At 50.3% G+C, this 16,098-nt stretch overlaps 1 protein-coding gene across 18 annotated transcripts in view; it reads right to left on the bottom strand.

Annotated features, from left to right (window-relative positions):
- Positions 1-2,637: 2,637 nt before the first annotated feature.
- The window catches only part of THAP12 (THAP domain containing 12), a 100,766-nt gene continuing 87,305 nt past the window's right edge, over positions 2,638-16,098 (bottom strand). For 4 of the 18 annotated variants that reach the window (XR_014268158.1, XM_082477814.1, XM_082477816.1 and 1 more), the window contains one exon: positions 2,638-5,458. Coding sequence is in view for 3 of the 18 variants with exons in the window: in XM_082477818.1 (XP_082333944.1) it covers positions 5,385-5,458 (74 nt within the window). In the remaining 15 variants the exon portion in view is untranslated. Of the gene's footprint in view, positions 7,284-9,252; positions 11,000-11,191; positions 11,345-16,098 lie in introns of all 18 variants that reach the window. The other 14 variants (XR_014268154.1, XR_014268156.1, XR_014268159.1 and 11 more) reach the window with 10 other exon arrangements.

Genomic DNA, 16,098 nt, shown 5'->3' with positions numbered 1-16,098 from the left:
GTCTGGGGAGTGACAGCTGGTTCCATGTGGCTGGAGCCTAAAAGGAGAAGGCAGGAAGTAGTGAGAGCTGGGGTTGTAGAGTCACCAGGGGTCAGTCCATGCAGGGCCTTGACTGCCATAATAACCTTGGACTCCACTCTGAGGGCAGTAGGGAATCAGGACATTTTTTGTGGGTGGAATGCGGTCACTGGGCACCCTGAGAATGTCACAGCTGAGGGCCCTAAGATCATGGCGTCCAAACTTAACTGTACCTTCAGTTAGGAGGTGAGGACCAGAGAGCAGAATGGCTCACAGTCACCCAGCGCATCAGCCCCTTATGGTCTCACCCATGTTGCCAGGTTCTTTCCCCCATCCAGCTCTCCTGGCAACAGAGGATCTCACAGACTTGGAGCCTGTGGCTCTCCACACCCAGCTGCCCATTACGCTTTGGGTCGTGGAAACCACCCTGCAAGCTCAGCACAGCTACCAAAGCCTCCTTAGGACAGGATGGAGCCAAACCTGGGTTTTCTGGCATATTCCACCTGCCGGAAGGGGGGGCTTTACCTGTCCTCAGTCCCTTGCCAGATGTCATGCTGCTGGAGGAGGTCACCCCAGACCCCTTGGCTACCTAGGAAGACCCTTGGGATGAATCGAGTGACCAGCAATGGGAGAATGGCACTTCAGCCAGCATATGTGACAGAGCCCAGTGGAGTCCCGCTGTTTTCCACCCCTTAGCCTGAATGTCCTTAATAAGGGATAGAACCCAAGAGACAATACACTTGGCCAAACTTCAGGCAGCCAGTGGTCTTAGCCCTGGATACTCTGGCCAACAAATGGTCCCATCTTCACATTTATTATAAACTCTTGGGCCATTATCTAAAAATTGTCCACTTCAAGATAGAGAACTCTGGGAATCTCTTGCCTCACAGAAACTCACAATATAAATCAAAATCACACAGATCTCAATACAAGACCTTGTCAGGCCTCTCCTTATTCCCTTCCAAGTTACAGACTTACTGGTAATAACCAAGATACATGTTTCCACTTCTCAAAATACACAATTCTGGGCCCTTGGAAGAGACATGTAAGAGAACTTTCACATCCCTGAAAGGTCCCAGATAGCTAGTTTAACTGAGAGGCATAATGGCCTCCTCAGACAGATTCTTTTAAAATTCCAATTCATCAAATAAACTCCTAAATGAGTCTTTGTCTTGCCCCAGGCCTTAACATATCTTTATAAATTTTCAATCTTGTCCCCATCCCAGCTGGAAGCCAAACCAAGGGTGCATACTCCCCTGGGACCCTCTAACCAGAGATTGTCCCACAGGCCTGGCAGCTACTCATCTGATATGGGACTCCTGTGAACCTAAACTTCCACCAAAAACAAAAACCTGTCAGGTGCAGCTGTACACCATTCTGGTGACTGTGGTCTTCTTGCTGTCAGTCTGGGAGTGTTCATTGATTTATAATCTAGAGGCCCAAACCCTCCAAATAAGTCATGGTTTCAACCAAACATGGCAATGTTGAGGCCCACATCAGCTAGCAGGTCCCCACTTGGAAAGGATACCCCAGTCCCACATCCCAGATGACATTGCCCTGGCCCAGAAGCTCACTGCTGGAGATGACATTGCCTCAGAAACTCAATCACCTCTAAAAATTAAAATCCTGCAGGTAATGACTGTGACATCCTGCCACCCATATACTGCTTCTAACCTGACTCTGTCTGTCCATTCTGGGTTGGTCCGCATTGGCTTCTGATCTCTGTACTGGCCATACCCTCTCTAGGCAGCTTCTGGCCACCCAATGGGGCTCTCAGTCTTCTGCAAATGCTTTGTGTCTGTCTAGATGCCACACAGCTGGGCCTCCCAGAGCCCACCTCTCTGACTCCCAGACCTGGGTCACCAGACCTGCTGGGGCCCAAAGCAGTTGTGGCCACAGAATCGTTTGGCCAGGTCTGTTCTCCATGGGAAGTGGTGCTCTTGCCTGCAAGAAGATGGGGCTGAGCTTATAAGACAGGACTTCACCCAGGTCTGAAGGAACTGCTCATCTGTCCCAGACCATCTGCCTTCCTGGAAACCACTGAACTTGACCCAACCATATAGCAATGTTGTAAAGGCCCTAGTGTCTGATAGTGGGTAATCCTGTCCCAGCCAACCTGCTCTTCCAGAGGACTTACTGGGGACAAAGTCAGACCCTGGGGAAGCAGCTCTCAGGTAGAATTTTAGTCCTGGATAGGCCAGAGGAGGTGATACTTTTAGGTTACAGAGTCACCAATGCCCCTGAAATCACATAATAGCAAAATGTCAGTCATGGGCAGAACTTCAAAGCACATCTCCACCCACGATCTCATTGAAATCTTCCAACACTTTTTAACAAGGGCAAGAATGAATTTTCTCATCTCATGGAACCCTTGATGCAGGGAATTGTAGTGACTTGTGCAGCATCTTGCAACAAATATAGACTGGAGCTGGACAGTGAAAAACCATGGGCTGTGGGCAGACAGATCCTGGTCAAAATCATAGGCCAGGGTGACTTTGAACTGGTCACTTCACCTCTCTGGATCTCAGTCTCTTCATGCATAATATGAGGCTAATAATCCCTATTTCACAGGACTGTTGGGGGATCAAATCAGCATATGTCTGTAAAATACCTGGTTCATTTGCTGGTGGCTCACCTTGTAACTGGTGTCATTCTTAGAACTCAGCTCCCTCACAGCATCCACACTTGCTACTCTGGGAGCCAGCCAGAGGGGGTGGACACTGAAAGAGCCCTGTGTCTCTCCAGCTCCACTGATGGGCCCCTAGCAGCCTACCAGTGATGTCGTGATGTCAGATGCCCTCCTCTCAAACGCAGAGTGGCTGGGCCCCAGGACTGGGTTCTGTGCCCAGTGTGAAGCAGTATCCTCTAAGGACTGACTTGATATCTCCACGGTTGGATATAAGATTCCCGCGCCAGCTGACACCATACACCAGCTTAAAGTACCTTCAGAATGTGGCACAGGTTCCTCCCAAGGGTCCCTGGGTATGGGTCCTGGATCTGTTGTGGGATCCAGGACAAGCTGTTAAAACTCTCTGAGCCCCAGTTACCTTGTCATTAACATAGGAAATATAAAACCTAGCTTGAAGGTGGTTGTGAGACTGAAATGCAAGAAGGCATGGACAGCAATTAGCTCAGCACCTGGAACGTGGTAAGTGCGAACTTTGGTGATGGGCGCTCAGTAAAGTTTCATTGACTGGATGAGCATCCTTCCCTCTCCCCATTTTACAGAAGAGGAAAACAGAGGTCTGGGTGAGGGAAATGACTGGCTCACTCTGGTGGCTAGTATCTAGAGTGCTCAGAAGTCAAAGCTCTGGCCACTTCCTTCCCAGTCTTTATTACTTCTAAGAAGGCCCTTTCTGATTGGATTTGGGGAAAACCTTTGGTGTCTCTGCCCATCTGGCAAATCCCAGAGTGGCTGGATCCACCCACATAGCTACAAGTGGACAGGCCTGGGGAAGGGGAAAGGAGACATGAATCCTGGTCTCTCTCCAGCTCGTCCCCAAGTCTGGACTTTCCGGAAGCCACACCCTGTCCCCAAGTCCCTCTGGAAGCCTTGGCAGCCTTATCTGCAAAGGGGAGGAGAAGGGGTTCTGAAGTCAGCCAGGGCATGTCAGAGGGAAGAGAAAAGCAGGTCAGAGAGGGACACAGAACACCCCACGTGACCCCAGCCATGCTCACAAGCACTTGCTGTCCTCCCAGACTGCGGACAGCCAGTGAGAACTGGCTCCCAGCCCTGTCTCTGTCTTGAATTTGACGGTGACCTTGGGTGAAAAACCATTTCTCCTTCCTAGGCCTTGGTTTCCCCATCTATGAAATGGAAAGTTGAAATTGAGCAGGGGGTCCTCAGCCCACTAGTAGGAAGCAGAGTTTCCAGAACGAGGCCGGTGACCTCCCTGCTCACAGGCCCCACACCCACCCTCAAGGGTCCAAGAATTTGGCTGTGGTATTTCATTTATCATCCTTGCGGTTTGCAGGTACCATGGCTGGCAGGCTGATTACTCAACAGGCTTATTACACTCCTCTGTGACTAATAGATTCTTTTTCTGTTTGTGTTTTAAAGCCATAGCAATAACATTGGCTCTCAAGGACACCGCTGAAATCACCATTATTCAGCCCGACCCTACCTACACGATAAACAGACCAGCAGAAACATCCCTTCTAGAAAAAGAGAGCCTCTGTTTCTCTCACGGTGGGAGCAGTTTCTTTGAGAAGCTGGTATATGTTGGGGTGGAGGGTGGATTTATGAAGTGTTGAGAATCATAGGATTAGGTCAGTACTCCGGTCCCTTCCAGCTCTGACCTACACATTGGACCTCATCAAAGGGAGGAGCTGAACAGATACCATCTTCCCTTTGAAAGTTTGAGTGTGGTGTTAAGAGCCTGGCTGGGAGTCAGCACGGCTTGTGGTCCTGGGTCCACCAACTGCTGGCTGGGTGACCTTGGGCAAGTCCTGTCCCCTCTCTGAGCTGGTCTTCTTATCTGAAAAATGGGGGAAAAACGATGACCTCTCATGGGAGGTGGAGAGGGCAGAATACCAGGAAGTTATGAGTGAGAAGCACTTAGCACAGGGCTTGGCGTACAGTAGGAGCTCACAAGCTGGGCATTGTTACCATTAAATGTGGAGCCCTGAGTAGCGGGCTGGAGCGCAACAGGATGGGGGAAGGTTAGGGCCAACCCCAGGGGGGACTTCATGAAGGGTCCAAACCCCCAGGAAGGCAAGTCAAGGGCTGGTCACTGTCAAGGTCACCTGGCCTCTCCTTTTCCGACCAGTTCTATCTGTCAAAACTGCAATGAACAAAATAGCCCAGCACAACACAGCAGCCCCAGCGTCTGTCATGCCAAATTGCTGAATTTGTCAGAGGGAGGAAGCAGGGGCTGCCTATGGTCTGGCTCCTGTCTCCCTGGAGCAGGTGGGGAGAGAAGAACCTTCTATGGTTGTCTGACACCCCCTCAAGTCCTCCTCACAAGTATTCAAAGCTCCCCGGCTTCTTCAGGAGCCTGTTTCTCACTTGCCGGGGCAGGAGGTCCTTACTGACAACCATCCACAGGCACATTTCCCTCCGTCTGTGGGTCTCCATCCCATGGGGCCCAATGTCCCCTTTATTATGTTGAAACAGTATCATGAAATGGTCTTCACTGATAACATAGCCTGCCTCCACACACAATGAAAAAGCCAGCGTAACCAGTGGTGGGCTGATAAATGTTTAACAATCAAATCTCTGAGAGAAAAGAATAAAATGATTTATACGGGCATACCTTGTTTTATTGCGCTTCACAAATATTGCGTTTTTTACAAATTGAAGGTTTGTGGCAGCCCTGCGTGGAGCAAATCTCTTGGCGCCATTTTTCCAACAGCGTTTGCTCACTTCACGTCTCTGCGTCACATTTTGCTAATTCTCGCGATATTTCAAATCCTCCACCAGCAAAAAGATTACGACTCCCTGAAGGTTCAGATGTTGGTTAGCATTTTTTAGCAATAAAAGTATTTTTAATTAAGGTACGTACATTGTTTTTGTAGACATAGTGCTATTGCACACTTAGACTACAGTATAGTGTAAACATAACTTTTATATGCACAGGGAAACCAAAAAATTCGTGTGACTTGCTTTATTGCGATATTTGCTTTATTGTGGTGGTCTGGAACCGAACCCACAACGTCTCCAAGGTAGGCCTGTATCTTTTGCCAATTTCCATGGTGTGAATACTTCCACAGTGGCTGATTTCAGACTACCAGCATGATGACACTGAATGCAGAGTTAGAAAGAAACACACCCCATCTGCTCTTGTGTGACTTGGCTCCAGCACACCACTGAATAAAAGTGAAATGAAATAAATGGAAAGTAATTTATAATAAAAATACATATTTCACTAATTTTCTTGGCCAGGGCTGGCTACTCTAAGAAGACATAACAGAAGGATCTAACTGTGGGCTCACTGTGATTGAAACTGCTGTGCCTACAGACGTGCCAGGTCACTCAAACATCATGAGAAGTACTGCCATCAGTGATGTAATTTTTCCGAAATGGTGAATGGTGAACCAGTCTTAACAATGTTTTGAACAAAGGACAGTCTTCCCTCTATTTACAAGGTAATTGTATTTCTGGAAAATTCAGGGTGTATTAGAATCATGCAAAAAATACTTTGTGCTTATACATAGAATAGAGGCAGGTTTGAGGCACAGGTGATTACAAACAGGATTTTCATTCACACAAATGTCCCACAAGACTTTCCAATGTCCTCATTTGCAAAATGTCAGTGGAGATCCCCAATCACTGTGACATCGAAAAATCACTCCACAGATTTCCAGTACAGTCCCTTGGTTTCGTACTTGGCATCTGTTGAGATCCAGTGTCCCAAACACATACCCCTTCACCCCAGCAGGCCACTCTCCAAGACCCCTACCACACTAGTTTTGTTAATTTGATCATGTACTATCTTCCAAATTGTTACTAGAGTTTATCCATCCATCCATCCATCCATCTCCTCAGTGCCAGGCCCAGTACTGAGACATAAGGATCCAGGATGAAGCCAACCTGACCCCTAACCTCAGGGATCTTCCAGGTAAGCGGGGAGACAGACACACAGAGAGACATCACAGAAAATGACAGCATGGTGTGCCAAACGAGATGACAGAGGTGAGTGTCTTTGGTGAGTGTAGTTTACAGGCAAGAGCACTAGCTTTGGTCTTAACACCTGAGTATGAACCCTACCTGGGCAGGTACTCACTGTGTGACCTCAGCAGAGTGATCACAGTCTCTGGGCTTCAGTGTTTTTTTTTATTTTTTTTATTTTTTAATTAATTTATTTATTTATTTATTTATTTTTGGCTGTGTTGGGTCTTCGTTTCTGTGCGAGGGCTTTCTCTAGTTGCGGCAAGCGGGGGCCACTCTTCATCGCGGTGCGTGGGCCTCTCACTGTCGCGGCCTCTCTTGCTGCGGAGCACAGGCTCCAGACGCGCAGGCTCAGTAGTTGTGGCTCACGGGCCTAGTTGCTCCGCGGCATGTGGGATCTTCCCAGACCAGGGCTCGAACCCGTGTCCCCTGCATTGGCAGGCAGATTCTCAACCACTGCGCCACCAGGGAAGCTCAGTTTTTTGTTTTTTTAAAAATAAATTTATTTATTTATTTTTGGCTGTGTTGGGTCTTCACTTCTGTGTGCAGGCTTTCTCTAGTTGCAGCGAGCAGGGGCTACTCTTCATCGCGGTGCGCGGGCTTCTCATTGTCGTGGCTTCTCTTGTTGTGGAGCACAGGCTTCAGTTTTTTTCCGCTATAAATTGGGGAGGTAAAAAGTCTGATTTCCCCTTCTCCCACCTCAGGGCTGCTGTGCAGATCAACTGGGATAAAGCTCATGATGGGCCCACATGCCCTGGCAGGGGCCTCACAGAATCAGAAATGACCAGTCACTGGTCTTTCCTAGTGGACCTGTGTAGCTGGCTGCCAGCCCCTGAGGTAAGGAGGCTGTTCTGTGGAGACCAGATTGTGTGGATTTCCGCTGATGGGATAGTTAGGAGGTAGTCCTGGGCTTCCCAGACCAAGAGTCACAGTGATATTAACTTCCAGGGTTGGCCCAGTGCCCTCACTGTGCCCTTGTCTGACAGGGCTGGGTAGCTGGGTGAGGGCCCACCACTCTGGGCCAGCCCTGATGTCCACTGACCACGTGGAAATCAAGAGAAGCCAGACAGTCCTAATGCCAGGGACACCTCACGCCCCGCCCCCAGTCAGTGGGGAAGGCAAACACCTCACTGGGTCATTGGCCCCTCGCCATCTTTTTGGCTTGTCTATGTCCCTCCCCAGCGACCTCCATGCTGTCGGTGGCTAACGGCCACTTCTCAGTCCCTGTCATCCACAACATCCCGGCTGCCTCTGGGCCTGTGACCTTCCTCCTCCTTGGTCCCTGTGACAGACCCCACACTTTCCTGAGGCCGGGGTGCCTCCCTTGGAGCCGGGCTCCCGGCTCTGGCCCAGCTCTCCTCTGCTGCATGACACCACCTGGGGGAGAAGGAAATTGCCCCGCGTCTCTGTCTTCCCCCAGCTCCGTGGCCCGCAAAATAGCAAACAGCTGCTGTGACCATGGGCTGCCCAGACCCCAGGGGCCCGGGGGGAAGCTGGCCAAGGGGAACTTGGAGAGAAAGCTCTTAATAACATACCTTCCCCAAGCTGCTTCCAAAGAAACTTCTCGTCACAAATCATTCCATAAACACTTAGCAGGCTCTCAGGGAAGCGTGCACGGCTCTCACCCGGCTATTAGGAGGCTCCTCACAAGTAAATTGAGACCAGGCAGCAGCGGCCTGTGCCAAATCCCCCTTCCTGCCCTCTTCCCACACGGCCCCCCTCCGCCACCCGGGGCCCTTCAGCTCCAAGGGCCGGCGTCTCCTCCGTTGCTGCTCTGGCCTCTCTTCAGGCTCCGGCCCCCTCTCCCTGCTGGGCAGAGGGTGCCCTGTTTCCCCGGAAACCAGCCCCCTACCAGCCCCAGCTGCTGGGTTTCCAAGGGGCTGGTGTGTAAGCCTAAACCCCACTAAGACTTCTGAGGGCCACACCAGCAGGCCAGGCCTGGACGGACTGGGCCGGCCCGCTCCCCACTATGTCCCAGCCATCCTCAGCCGAGGCTGCTGGTGCCTCTCAGGCTGGGGCTCCTCAATAGGGAAATAGCTCTGGGTTCATCCAAGTCACGAGCTGGAAAATCCCTCCCATCCAGCAACTCCCCTCCAGGGAGAGTGTTGTGCAACTCAGCTGGCCAATATCCAGCGCTCGGCTAATATCCCACACGGATCGGGAATCACTTGATTGTTTGTTAAGTTGATGCATTTGCTCACAGGTTAGCAGCTTGCTCGTGTAATGACTGCCATTAGGGTCTCTGAGAACAATAGCAGGGGCTGGCACCTCGTATCGTCCTCCATTTTCCAGCATTGGCTCTGAAAAACGCTTCAGGACTGACTGCCCCTTTTTCTAGGTCTGCCCAATATCATTTTGGAGAACAAAAAGTTCTATTGCAAACAAAAATCATCAGTGAAATAAATAAAACGTTCGGATGAAAATAAACATGTAGATTTGTGGGCACTGAAATTAGCATTAGATGGGCTTTGAGAGACAGGCCCCAGTCACAGATCTTGGGTCAAGCTCAGCCCCCCACTTACAGGAAGGCTGATCTTGAGCAAGCCTCTGTAAACCTCAGTTTATTCAACTCTAAAATGGGGATAAATCCTACCTACTTCAGAGAGCTGCCAGGAGAAGCTCACCTCACTCCACCATCCCTTTACGAGTGGTCGGTGGTTCCTCCCGGGGAGCTCAGAGTCTGGGGGCCTTGCCCATGACCCCGGGTACTGCTGTCTGTTCACTCTGAGAGTTCAATCACCGGTCATTCATTCAGTCTCTCTTTCAGCAAATATTTAGGGAGCTCTTTTATACAACAGGCACTAAGCAAGACGCTGACCAAGGCAGACACAGGCCCACCCTGTGAGGAACAAGCAGAACAGGAGAGACAAACACAAAAGGATAAGTAATGAATCACAATTGTGGTAAGAGTTACAATGTCCCTGAGTCAAAGGACTGAATATTTCCTTACGCAGGGTAAGAATCAGACAAACCCAAAGCTGTAGGGAAACAGAAATCCAGGCCCTAAAGGCACCAGGGAGAGGAATCAGTCTGCGGGTCTGTTGTCTGCACGGGGAGAAAGAATGGAAGGAGGAATGGGTTCAGACATGTAATAACAATATTAATGATGATGTTGAGGATAATAATAATAATAGCTACCATCCTTAGGGTACCTACCCTGGCAAGCTTCGTGCTTTACTCTCATTATTGCGAATCCTCATTGCACTCTGTAACTTGCAGATGGGACACCAAAGTTCAGGGAGGTGAAGTGAGTTGCCCAATGTCACATATTTTAGAAGCAGAAGGGCCAAAATGCAAGTCCAGGGCTGTCAACTTTGAGGTAGGATGATAACAGAGCCCTTCCCAGATCTGAAACAGCGGGGTCACCTCTGGAACCTGAGCAAAGTGGCATCACTCCACAGTGTGTGATCTAGGGGAGTCAAGACAGACCCTCCTGCCTCTTCCAAACCCCATCTTCTCAGACATCAGGGGCCTAATTTCCACCCGTGGTGCCCTGCCTCAACCTCTGCGCCTGTCCTTAGTGGGCCCTAGGTCGCCCGTCACTCTCCACCACACCTGCCCCTCCCACCTCCAGGCTTTTTCTCATGTGTTACTTTCCCCCCTAAAATATCCTTCCCAACTTCTTCTATTGGAATCGTACCCATTCTTCAAGGGCCAGTTCAAATTCCACTTTTTCTGACTCTTCACCTTCTGGGAAGGGGAGAAAAAGCATAAGTTTTCATCTTAGGAAATCTGTCTCTGGCATGTAAATAATGTGCAACCATGAACAAATCAAATCAAATCAGGCTCAGTTTTCTTACCTATAAAATAGGGTGCATAATCTTTATGTTATGAGCTTAGCGTGATTATTACATAGAATCATGGATATAAAAGTTCTTTGTAAATGGGAGAGTACTGTAAGGATATTATTTATAATCACAATCCCATTGCCATATAACAGTCCCATTGCCCAAAAATTGGCTTAAGCAAAAATTAAAGAAAAAAAAACGTCTTGACCCATGTCACCAAAAAATCCAAGGGTATCAGAATTTCAGGCATGGCTTTTTCCAAGGGATCAAATTCTGTCCCCAAGACCTGCTTGCCCCATCTCTAGATTCTCCTGGTTTCCATGCTGGCTTCATTCTTAGGCTCTATGTGGAGAAAAGATAACTGTGGAGTTATCTTCCAGGTTCAGATCCAGCTGTAAAAAAAAGAGTACTCCTTTCTCAGTAGTCCCAGCAAGTATTCCAATATTTCACCTTTTTGGTTCTGAGGTCACGTGTCCATCCCTGAACAAGACCTTGTGGTCAGGAATGTGTGGTGCTCTGATCGGTCAGGCCTGAGTCTCTAGAGTTGGAGGGTGGAGGAGAGTGGATGAGAGGAATGATTACCCTAAAGCAAAATCAGAGTGTTGTTACCAGAATAAAAGGGGAAAGGATGTTGCTGGCAAAAAGAATAACTGCCCCTCACAGTTCACCGCTTTGATGGACTAACATCCACACACGCCCTTATTCATGTACAAAATACCTTCCCGTCTCCTCCTCTCCCCCAAATGGAAGACAAATCAAAGACTCACATACTTACTGAGTTCCAAATCTCCAGGTGACTTACATTCTTTCACTTCAGAATTACATGTGTTCTCAAGGTCCTGTAAACTGGGGCCTGAATGATAATCTCCCCAACATGCCATTACTCCACAATGGCCAAGAGAGAATAGAGTAACTGCAATCACAACTCCTATTTGAAAGAGGAAAGAAAGGAAACAGCACACAGGGCCACTAGTCCACAGCATCAATCAGTTCCTGATGAGCAGGAATAGCATAGTCTCCCTGTCCTGATGGAGCAAACAGTTACTTGGACGGAGCAATAGGCAGAATAATGGTCCCCAAAGGGGTCCACATCCTAACCCTCTGAACCTGTGAATATGTTATATTACATAACAAAGGGAACTAAGATTGTAGATGGAATTAGGGTTGTGAATCAGCTGATCTTAAATAGGGAGGTTATCCTGGATTACCCGGATGAGCCCACTGTAATTGCAAAAGTCCCTGAAAGTGGAAGAGGGAGGCAGAAGAAGAGTCAGTGTCAGGGCAATGGGACGTGAGGAAACGCAATCAGCCACTGCTGGCTTTGAAGAGAGAAGGTACCATGAGCCAAGGAATGCAGGCAGTTTCTAGAAGCTGGAGAGTGGATTCTCCCCAGAGCCCCCAGAAAGGAATGCAGCCTTGAAGACAACTTGCTTTTAGCTCAGTGAGACCTGTTTTGGATGTCTGGCCTACACCATTGTAAGATCAATTTGTGTTGTTCTAAGCCACTAAATTTGTGCTATTTTGTTACAGGAACCATAGAAAATGAATACAGATAGCAAAACAACAAAGCCCACTCCCCCAGTACTTCTCTGGATCCTATTTTTATGCCTCTGGCTGGGCATTTAACAGATACCGCCACTTTCACTCCCCTAGCCATCTTGGGAGATGGGTGTGACCATCCTTACATCACAGTTGAGGAAGCTGAGACTCTGGTAACAGCCCACTTGTCCAGAATCAACCAACTAATAGAAGAGGGAGCCAAAATTCAAACTCTCGTCTGTCTGGCCTTGAGCCTGGCCGGGTCTCCATAAAACTTCTTTGTCCAGTGGGCCTCTCATCTCCGCCTGAACCCTCCAGTGATGGGGGCTCACGCCCTGCAAAGCCGCCTTCCTGCCCCAGGCCTCCCGGCTCCTTCTTGGCTTCACTCCCTGCCTGGTCCTGATGTACGAGACAGCCCAGTGGATGGCGGCTAGAATGTCAGACTCCGGGCCAGCCAGTGGGCAATAAATCCAGGACGGAGTTGCCTGGATAGCGGGACTGAGGCTGAGCTTTCCCATCCCCGGGGGAGCAAGTTCTTTTTATCAAAATCTAGATTTCTGCTCTCTTCTCTCGTCTCCAGCCTCGAGCTCCCCTCAGCTGTAGGGAGAAGGGCCTGGAATGCACCGCTTTGTATCAAACGGAGGAAAAGTGGAGCTCTGTCTTGCAGGATTTATTCTTCTCTCTGTTGTCACCGTCACTCTGTTCTGACCCAAGAATGTCCCAGGAGTGGCTGAGGTGAGGAAGGGCAGATCTGGTTCCTCCAGTTTCTCCCTGACAAATGTGAAATGGGTCGGGGGCCGCAGGGGAGGTAAACAGATTCCTAAAAGCGCCTTGTGGGTAATTTGGGACTGAAAGTTCATGCAGAGATAGAACTCCGTGTGTGCATCCCCAGGGCCTGGCCCAGCTGACTGCCAGCCAAACCCAGCCTCCCATACCCCAACACACACAACCCATGCAGAGGCCAGGCCCAGACCCCCACTGACTGAGTGGAAACACTCAAGGGCTCCCCGCTTCAGACCACAGAACCTAAACACGGACTCCAAAAGATCAGATGAGACCCAGGGAGCTTCTAACTTGATTCCTTCATTGGCCCAGAGAAGGGAGGTGATTTTCCTAAAGTCACATAGCAAAGCCAGGGCTCGTGCCTCATCAAGCCTCAGGTTCCCCAGGCGTAAAGTGCAGGCCTGTGGTGAACTCAGATGAGGCAGAAATTGCTAAGTGTCTGAATGGGAGAGGGAAATAATAACAGCCCACCAAGGACTGAGAACACTCTGTGTACCAGGCACCATGCTAAATGCCTGACAAGCTTCATCTCATTTTGTCTTTGTAACATTCTATGGAGCTATTGTTTCCCCATTTTGCAGATGAAGAAACTGAGACTCAACAAGGAAACCTTCTAGGGGGATAAAAATCTGTATCTTAATTCAGGTGGTGGTTACACAGGTATATACATCTGGAGATGTACACTTAAAATCAGTGTACTTTATTCTCTGTCAATGACACTTCCATTTAAAAGTGCTGTGATGAAAAAAGAATAAACTGAGGCTCAGAGAGGTTAAGCGACTTTCTCAAGATCATTCAACTGGCAGGCAGCAAAGCTGGGTGGGCCTTGAACTGGATCTATCTGACCACAGAGGCCACGGTCACTACCCTTGCCATATTGTTGTGTCACATATCTGCCTCACAGTGGCTCTTCCCATCCCTCAAGTCTGCAGCCCTGTTCCAATTTGCTGAACCCAGACTCAAGAGAGTGACTGGGAGGCCTGGGAGGCTCTGAAGAGAGGTCTGAGTCTGGACAAAGGGCAAGGGCAGGGCTGCTGCTGCCCCATGTAGTGGTGCCTCAGTGCAAATTAGGACAATCTTCTCTTTCCCCTGACAGTGCAGCCTCACACCGGGGTGCAGGAGCATGGTATGGACTGTAGCCCCCAGCCCCTCAGTTCTCTGTGCAGTGCACAACCTGAACAATTGTACATGGCCCTGGCGGGGTGCCTCACGCTGTGGACTTTGGCCTGGGGGGACTAACCTTCCTGACCCACTGCACTCTCTCACCTAGCCATTTCTGATGTCCCCCCATCAGTCTGGGGCTTGAGGGCCCTCTTTTTTGAGTTCAGGCCCTAACAAAGGTCCTCAGCTGCAAGGCACGTGGGGGGAGGGGTGGTGGCAGCACAGGGGTGTCACTCAGTCACTTGGCAAATGCTTGGCAAGGGTCCTTTCTGTACTAGGCTCTGGACAGAGATGATCAGACCCAGTCCCTACCTCAGAGCAGTCCCGCGCAAGTGCAGGAGATGCAGGAAGAGATAATGACGAAAGGAGAGCTGGCACCTTCACACATGTATGAAAGGTGTCTTTTCCTCAAAGCAGAAAAGCATATTAATAAATATACAAATCCCTGGGGCTTCCCTGGTGGCGCAGTGGTTAAGAATCCTCCTGTCAATGCAGGAGACAAAGGCTTGATCCCTGGTCTGGGAAGATCCCACATGCCGCGGAGCAACTAAGCCAGTGCACCACAACTACTGAGCCTGCGTTCTAGAGCCCATGCGCCACAACTACTGAGCCTGCGCTCTAGAGCCCATGAGCCACAACTACTGAAGCCTGCATGCCTAGAGCCTGTGCTCCACAACAAGAGAAGCCACTGCAATGAGAAGCCCACGCACCACAACAAAGAGTAGCCCCCGCTCGCCACAACCAGAGAAAGCCCGTGCACAGCAACGAAGACCCAACGCAGCCAGAAAAGAAATGAATAAATAAATAAAAATTTTAAAAAATTTTTTTAATTAAAAAAAAAGAGAAATATACAAATCCCAGACTACAGTAATGCAAAGGATGGCCTGCAGAGTGGTACAGAGCCAGCCTGCCTAGCTGTATAGCCCCCCTGCACCCCATACCTCCAAGCCAAAATCTGACCTGAGGTCTGTCTGACTCCAAAGCTGTGCTTGCCCGACAGCATGTCCCCAGCTTCTCTCCCTGCAGCACACACGCTTTCCTGCACTTGCTTCTCCCTGACCTAGGCTGGTAGCTTCCTGACCAGGCCCCTGTACCTCCACTGCGCGGGCAGGGGCTGGAGGAGGGATCCCCAAGGCCCCCGCCTGCCTGGGATGGTCTGGGTTCTCTGCGTGGGAGAGTGTGCAGACCTGGCCCTCAAGCCAGGGTAATGGTCCTTGAAGCACCCGAGAGCATTCCTCTTCAATGTGACGTGACCACAGGGGTCACTAGGAAAGGGCAGGAGAAATGGGTCATGCGAGAGCGAATGAACATAACGGGAGCCCCTCCCATCCACACAGGCTGTGCAAAACCTATTTCCACACCTTGGTTCACTGAAACTGCAAAAGAATGGGTGAGGCAACAGAGGCTCAGAGAGCTCAAGTAACTTGCTCAAGGTCACACAGCCATGCTGCAGCCCAGCTAAGCCAGGAACGCCAGCCTGCCTCTCTGTTCCAGGCCTCCTTCACCACCCATGGCCCCTCTCTGGCTCGCACGGGTGGGCTCAGGGACGCAGGGGACTGAGCCTGGGGCCTGGGCCTCACCAAGCGCACTGAGGCATTGGAGCTGGCGATGATGACAGAGCTACAGTCTGCTGCGAGGAGGTCACGGTCTGTAGATGCCACGGTCTGTTGGCTTTGCGAGCAGGATGAACTGGTGAGGCCCACCTGGGGCTAGGCAGGCCTGGGCCAGGGGCTCTCACCCCAGGTCGGCTGGGGGGCTCTCGGCAGAGCCAGGGGAGACAGCAGCACCGCCTAGGCCCTCCTGCTTCCCCGCTCCTGTTGGGGGAGGGGGTGGCCGCAAATAACCCCTCCAAGACTCCTTTGCTGGGGCAGCTGGATGGGTGGTAGGCTGGGCAGGGGATAGGCGGAGGTGGACTGGAGAGGACCAGGGGGACCTCAGGCCCAGGGCAGCTTTCCCCAGCACGCTTGGAGGGCCAGCAGGCAAGCTCCGAGTGGGTTCCAACTAGTGAGAACAGAATAGCTAAGCCTGGGGGCTGTCTAGCCACACTCCTGGGTTCAAATCCCAGCCACCTCTGTGGGACCTTGGGCAAGCCGCTTCACCTGTCTGTGTCTCAGCTGATATACAATATCTTGAGAGCTGATATCAATGTTTACCTCATAAAGTTGTTAAGACGATTAACTCCTAACCCTCACAACCTGT

The sequence above is a fragment of the Balaenoptera physalus genome (assembly GCF_965194825.1).
Source record: "Balaenoptera physalus genome assembly, chromosome: 10".
In the NCBI taxonomy this organism is placed as follows: domain Eukaryota; kingdom Metazoa; phylum Chordata; class Mammalia; order Artiodactyla; family Balaenopteridae; genus Balaenoptera; species Balaenoptera physalus.
This window is presented reverse-complemented; position numbering and strand designations above follow the sequence as displayed.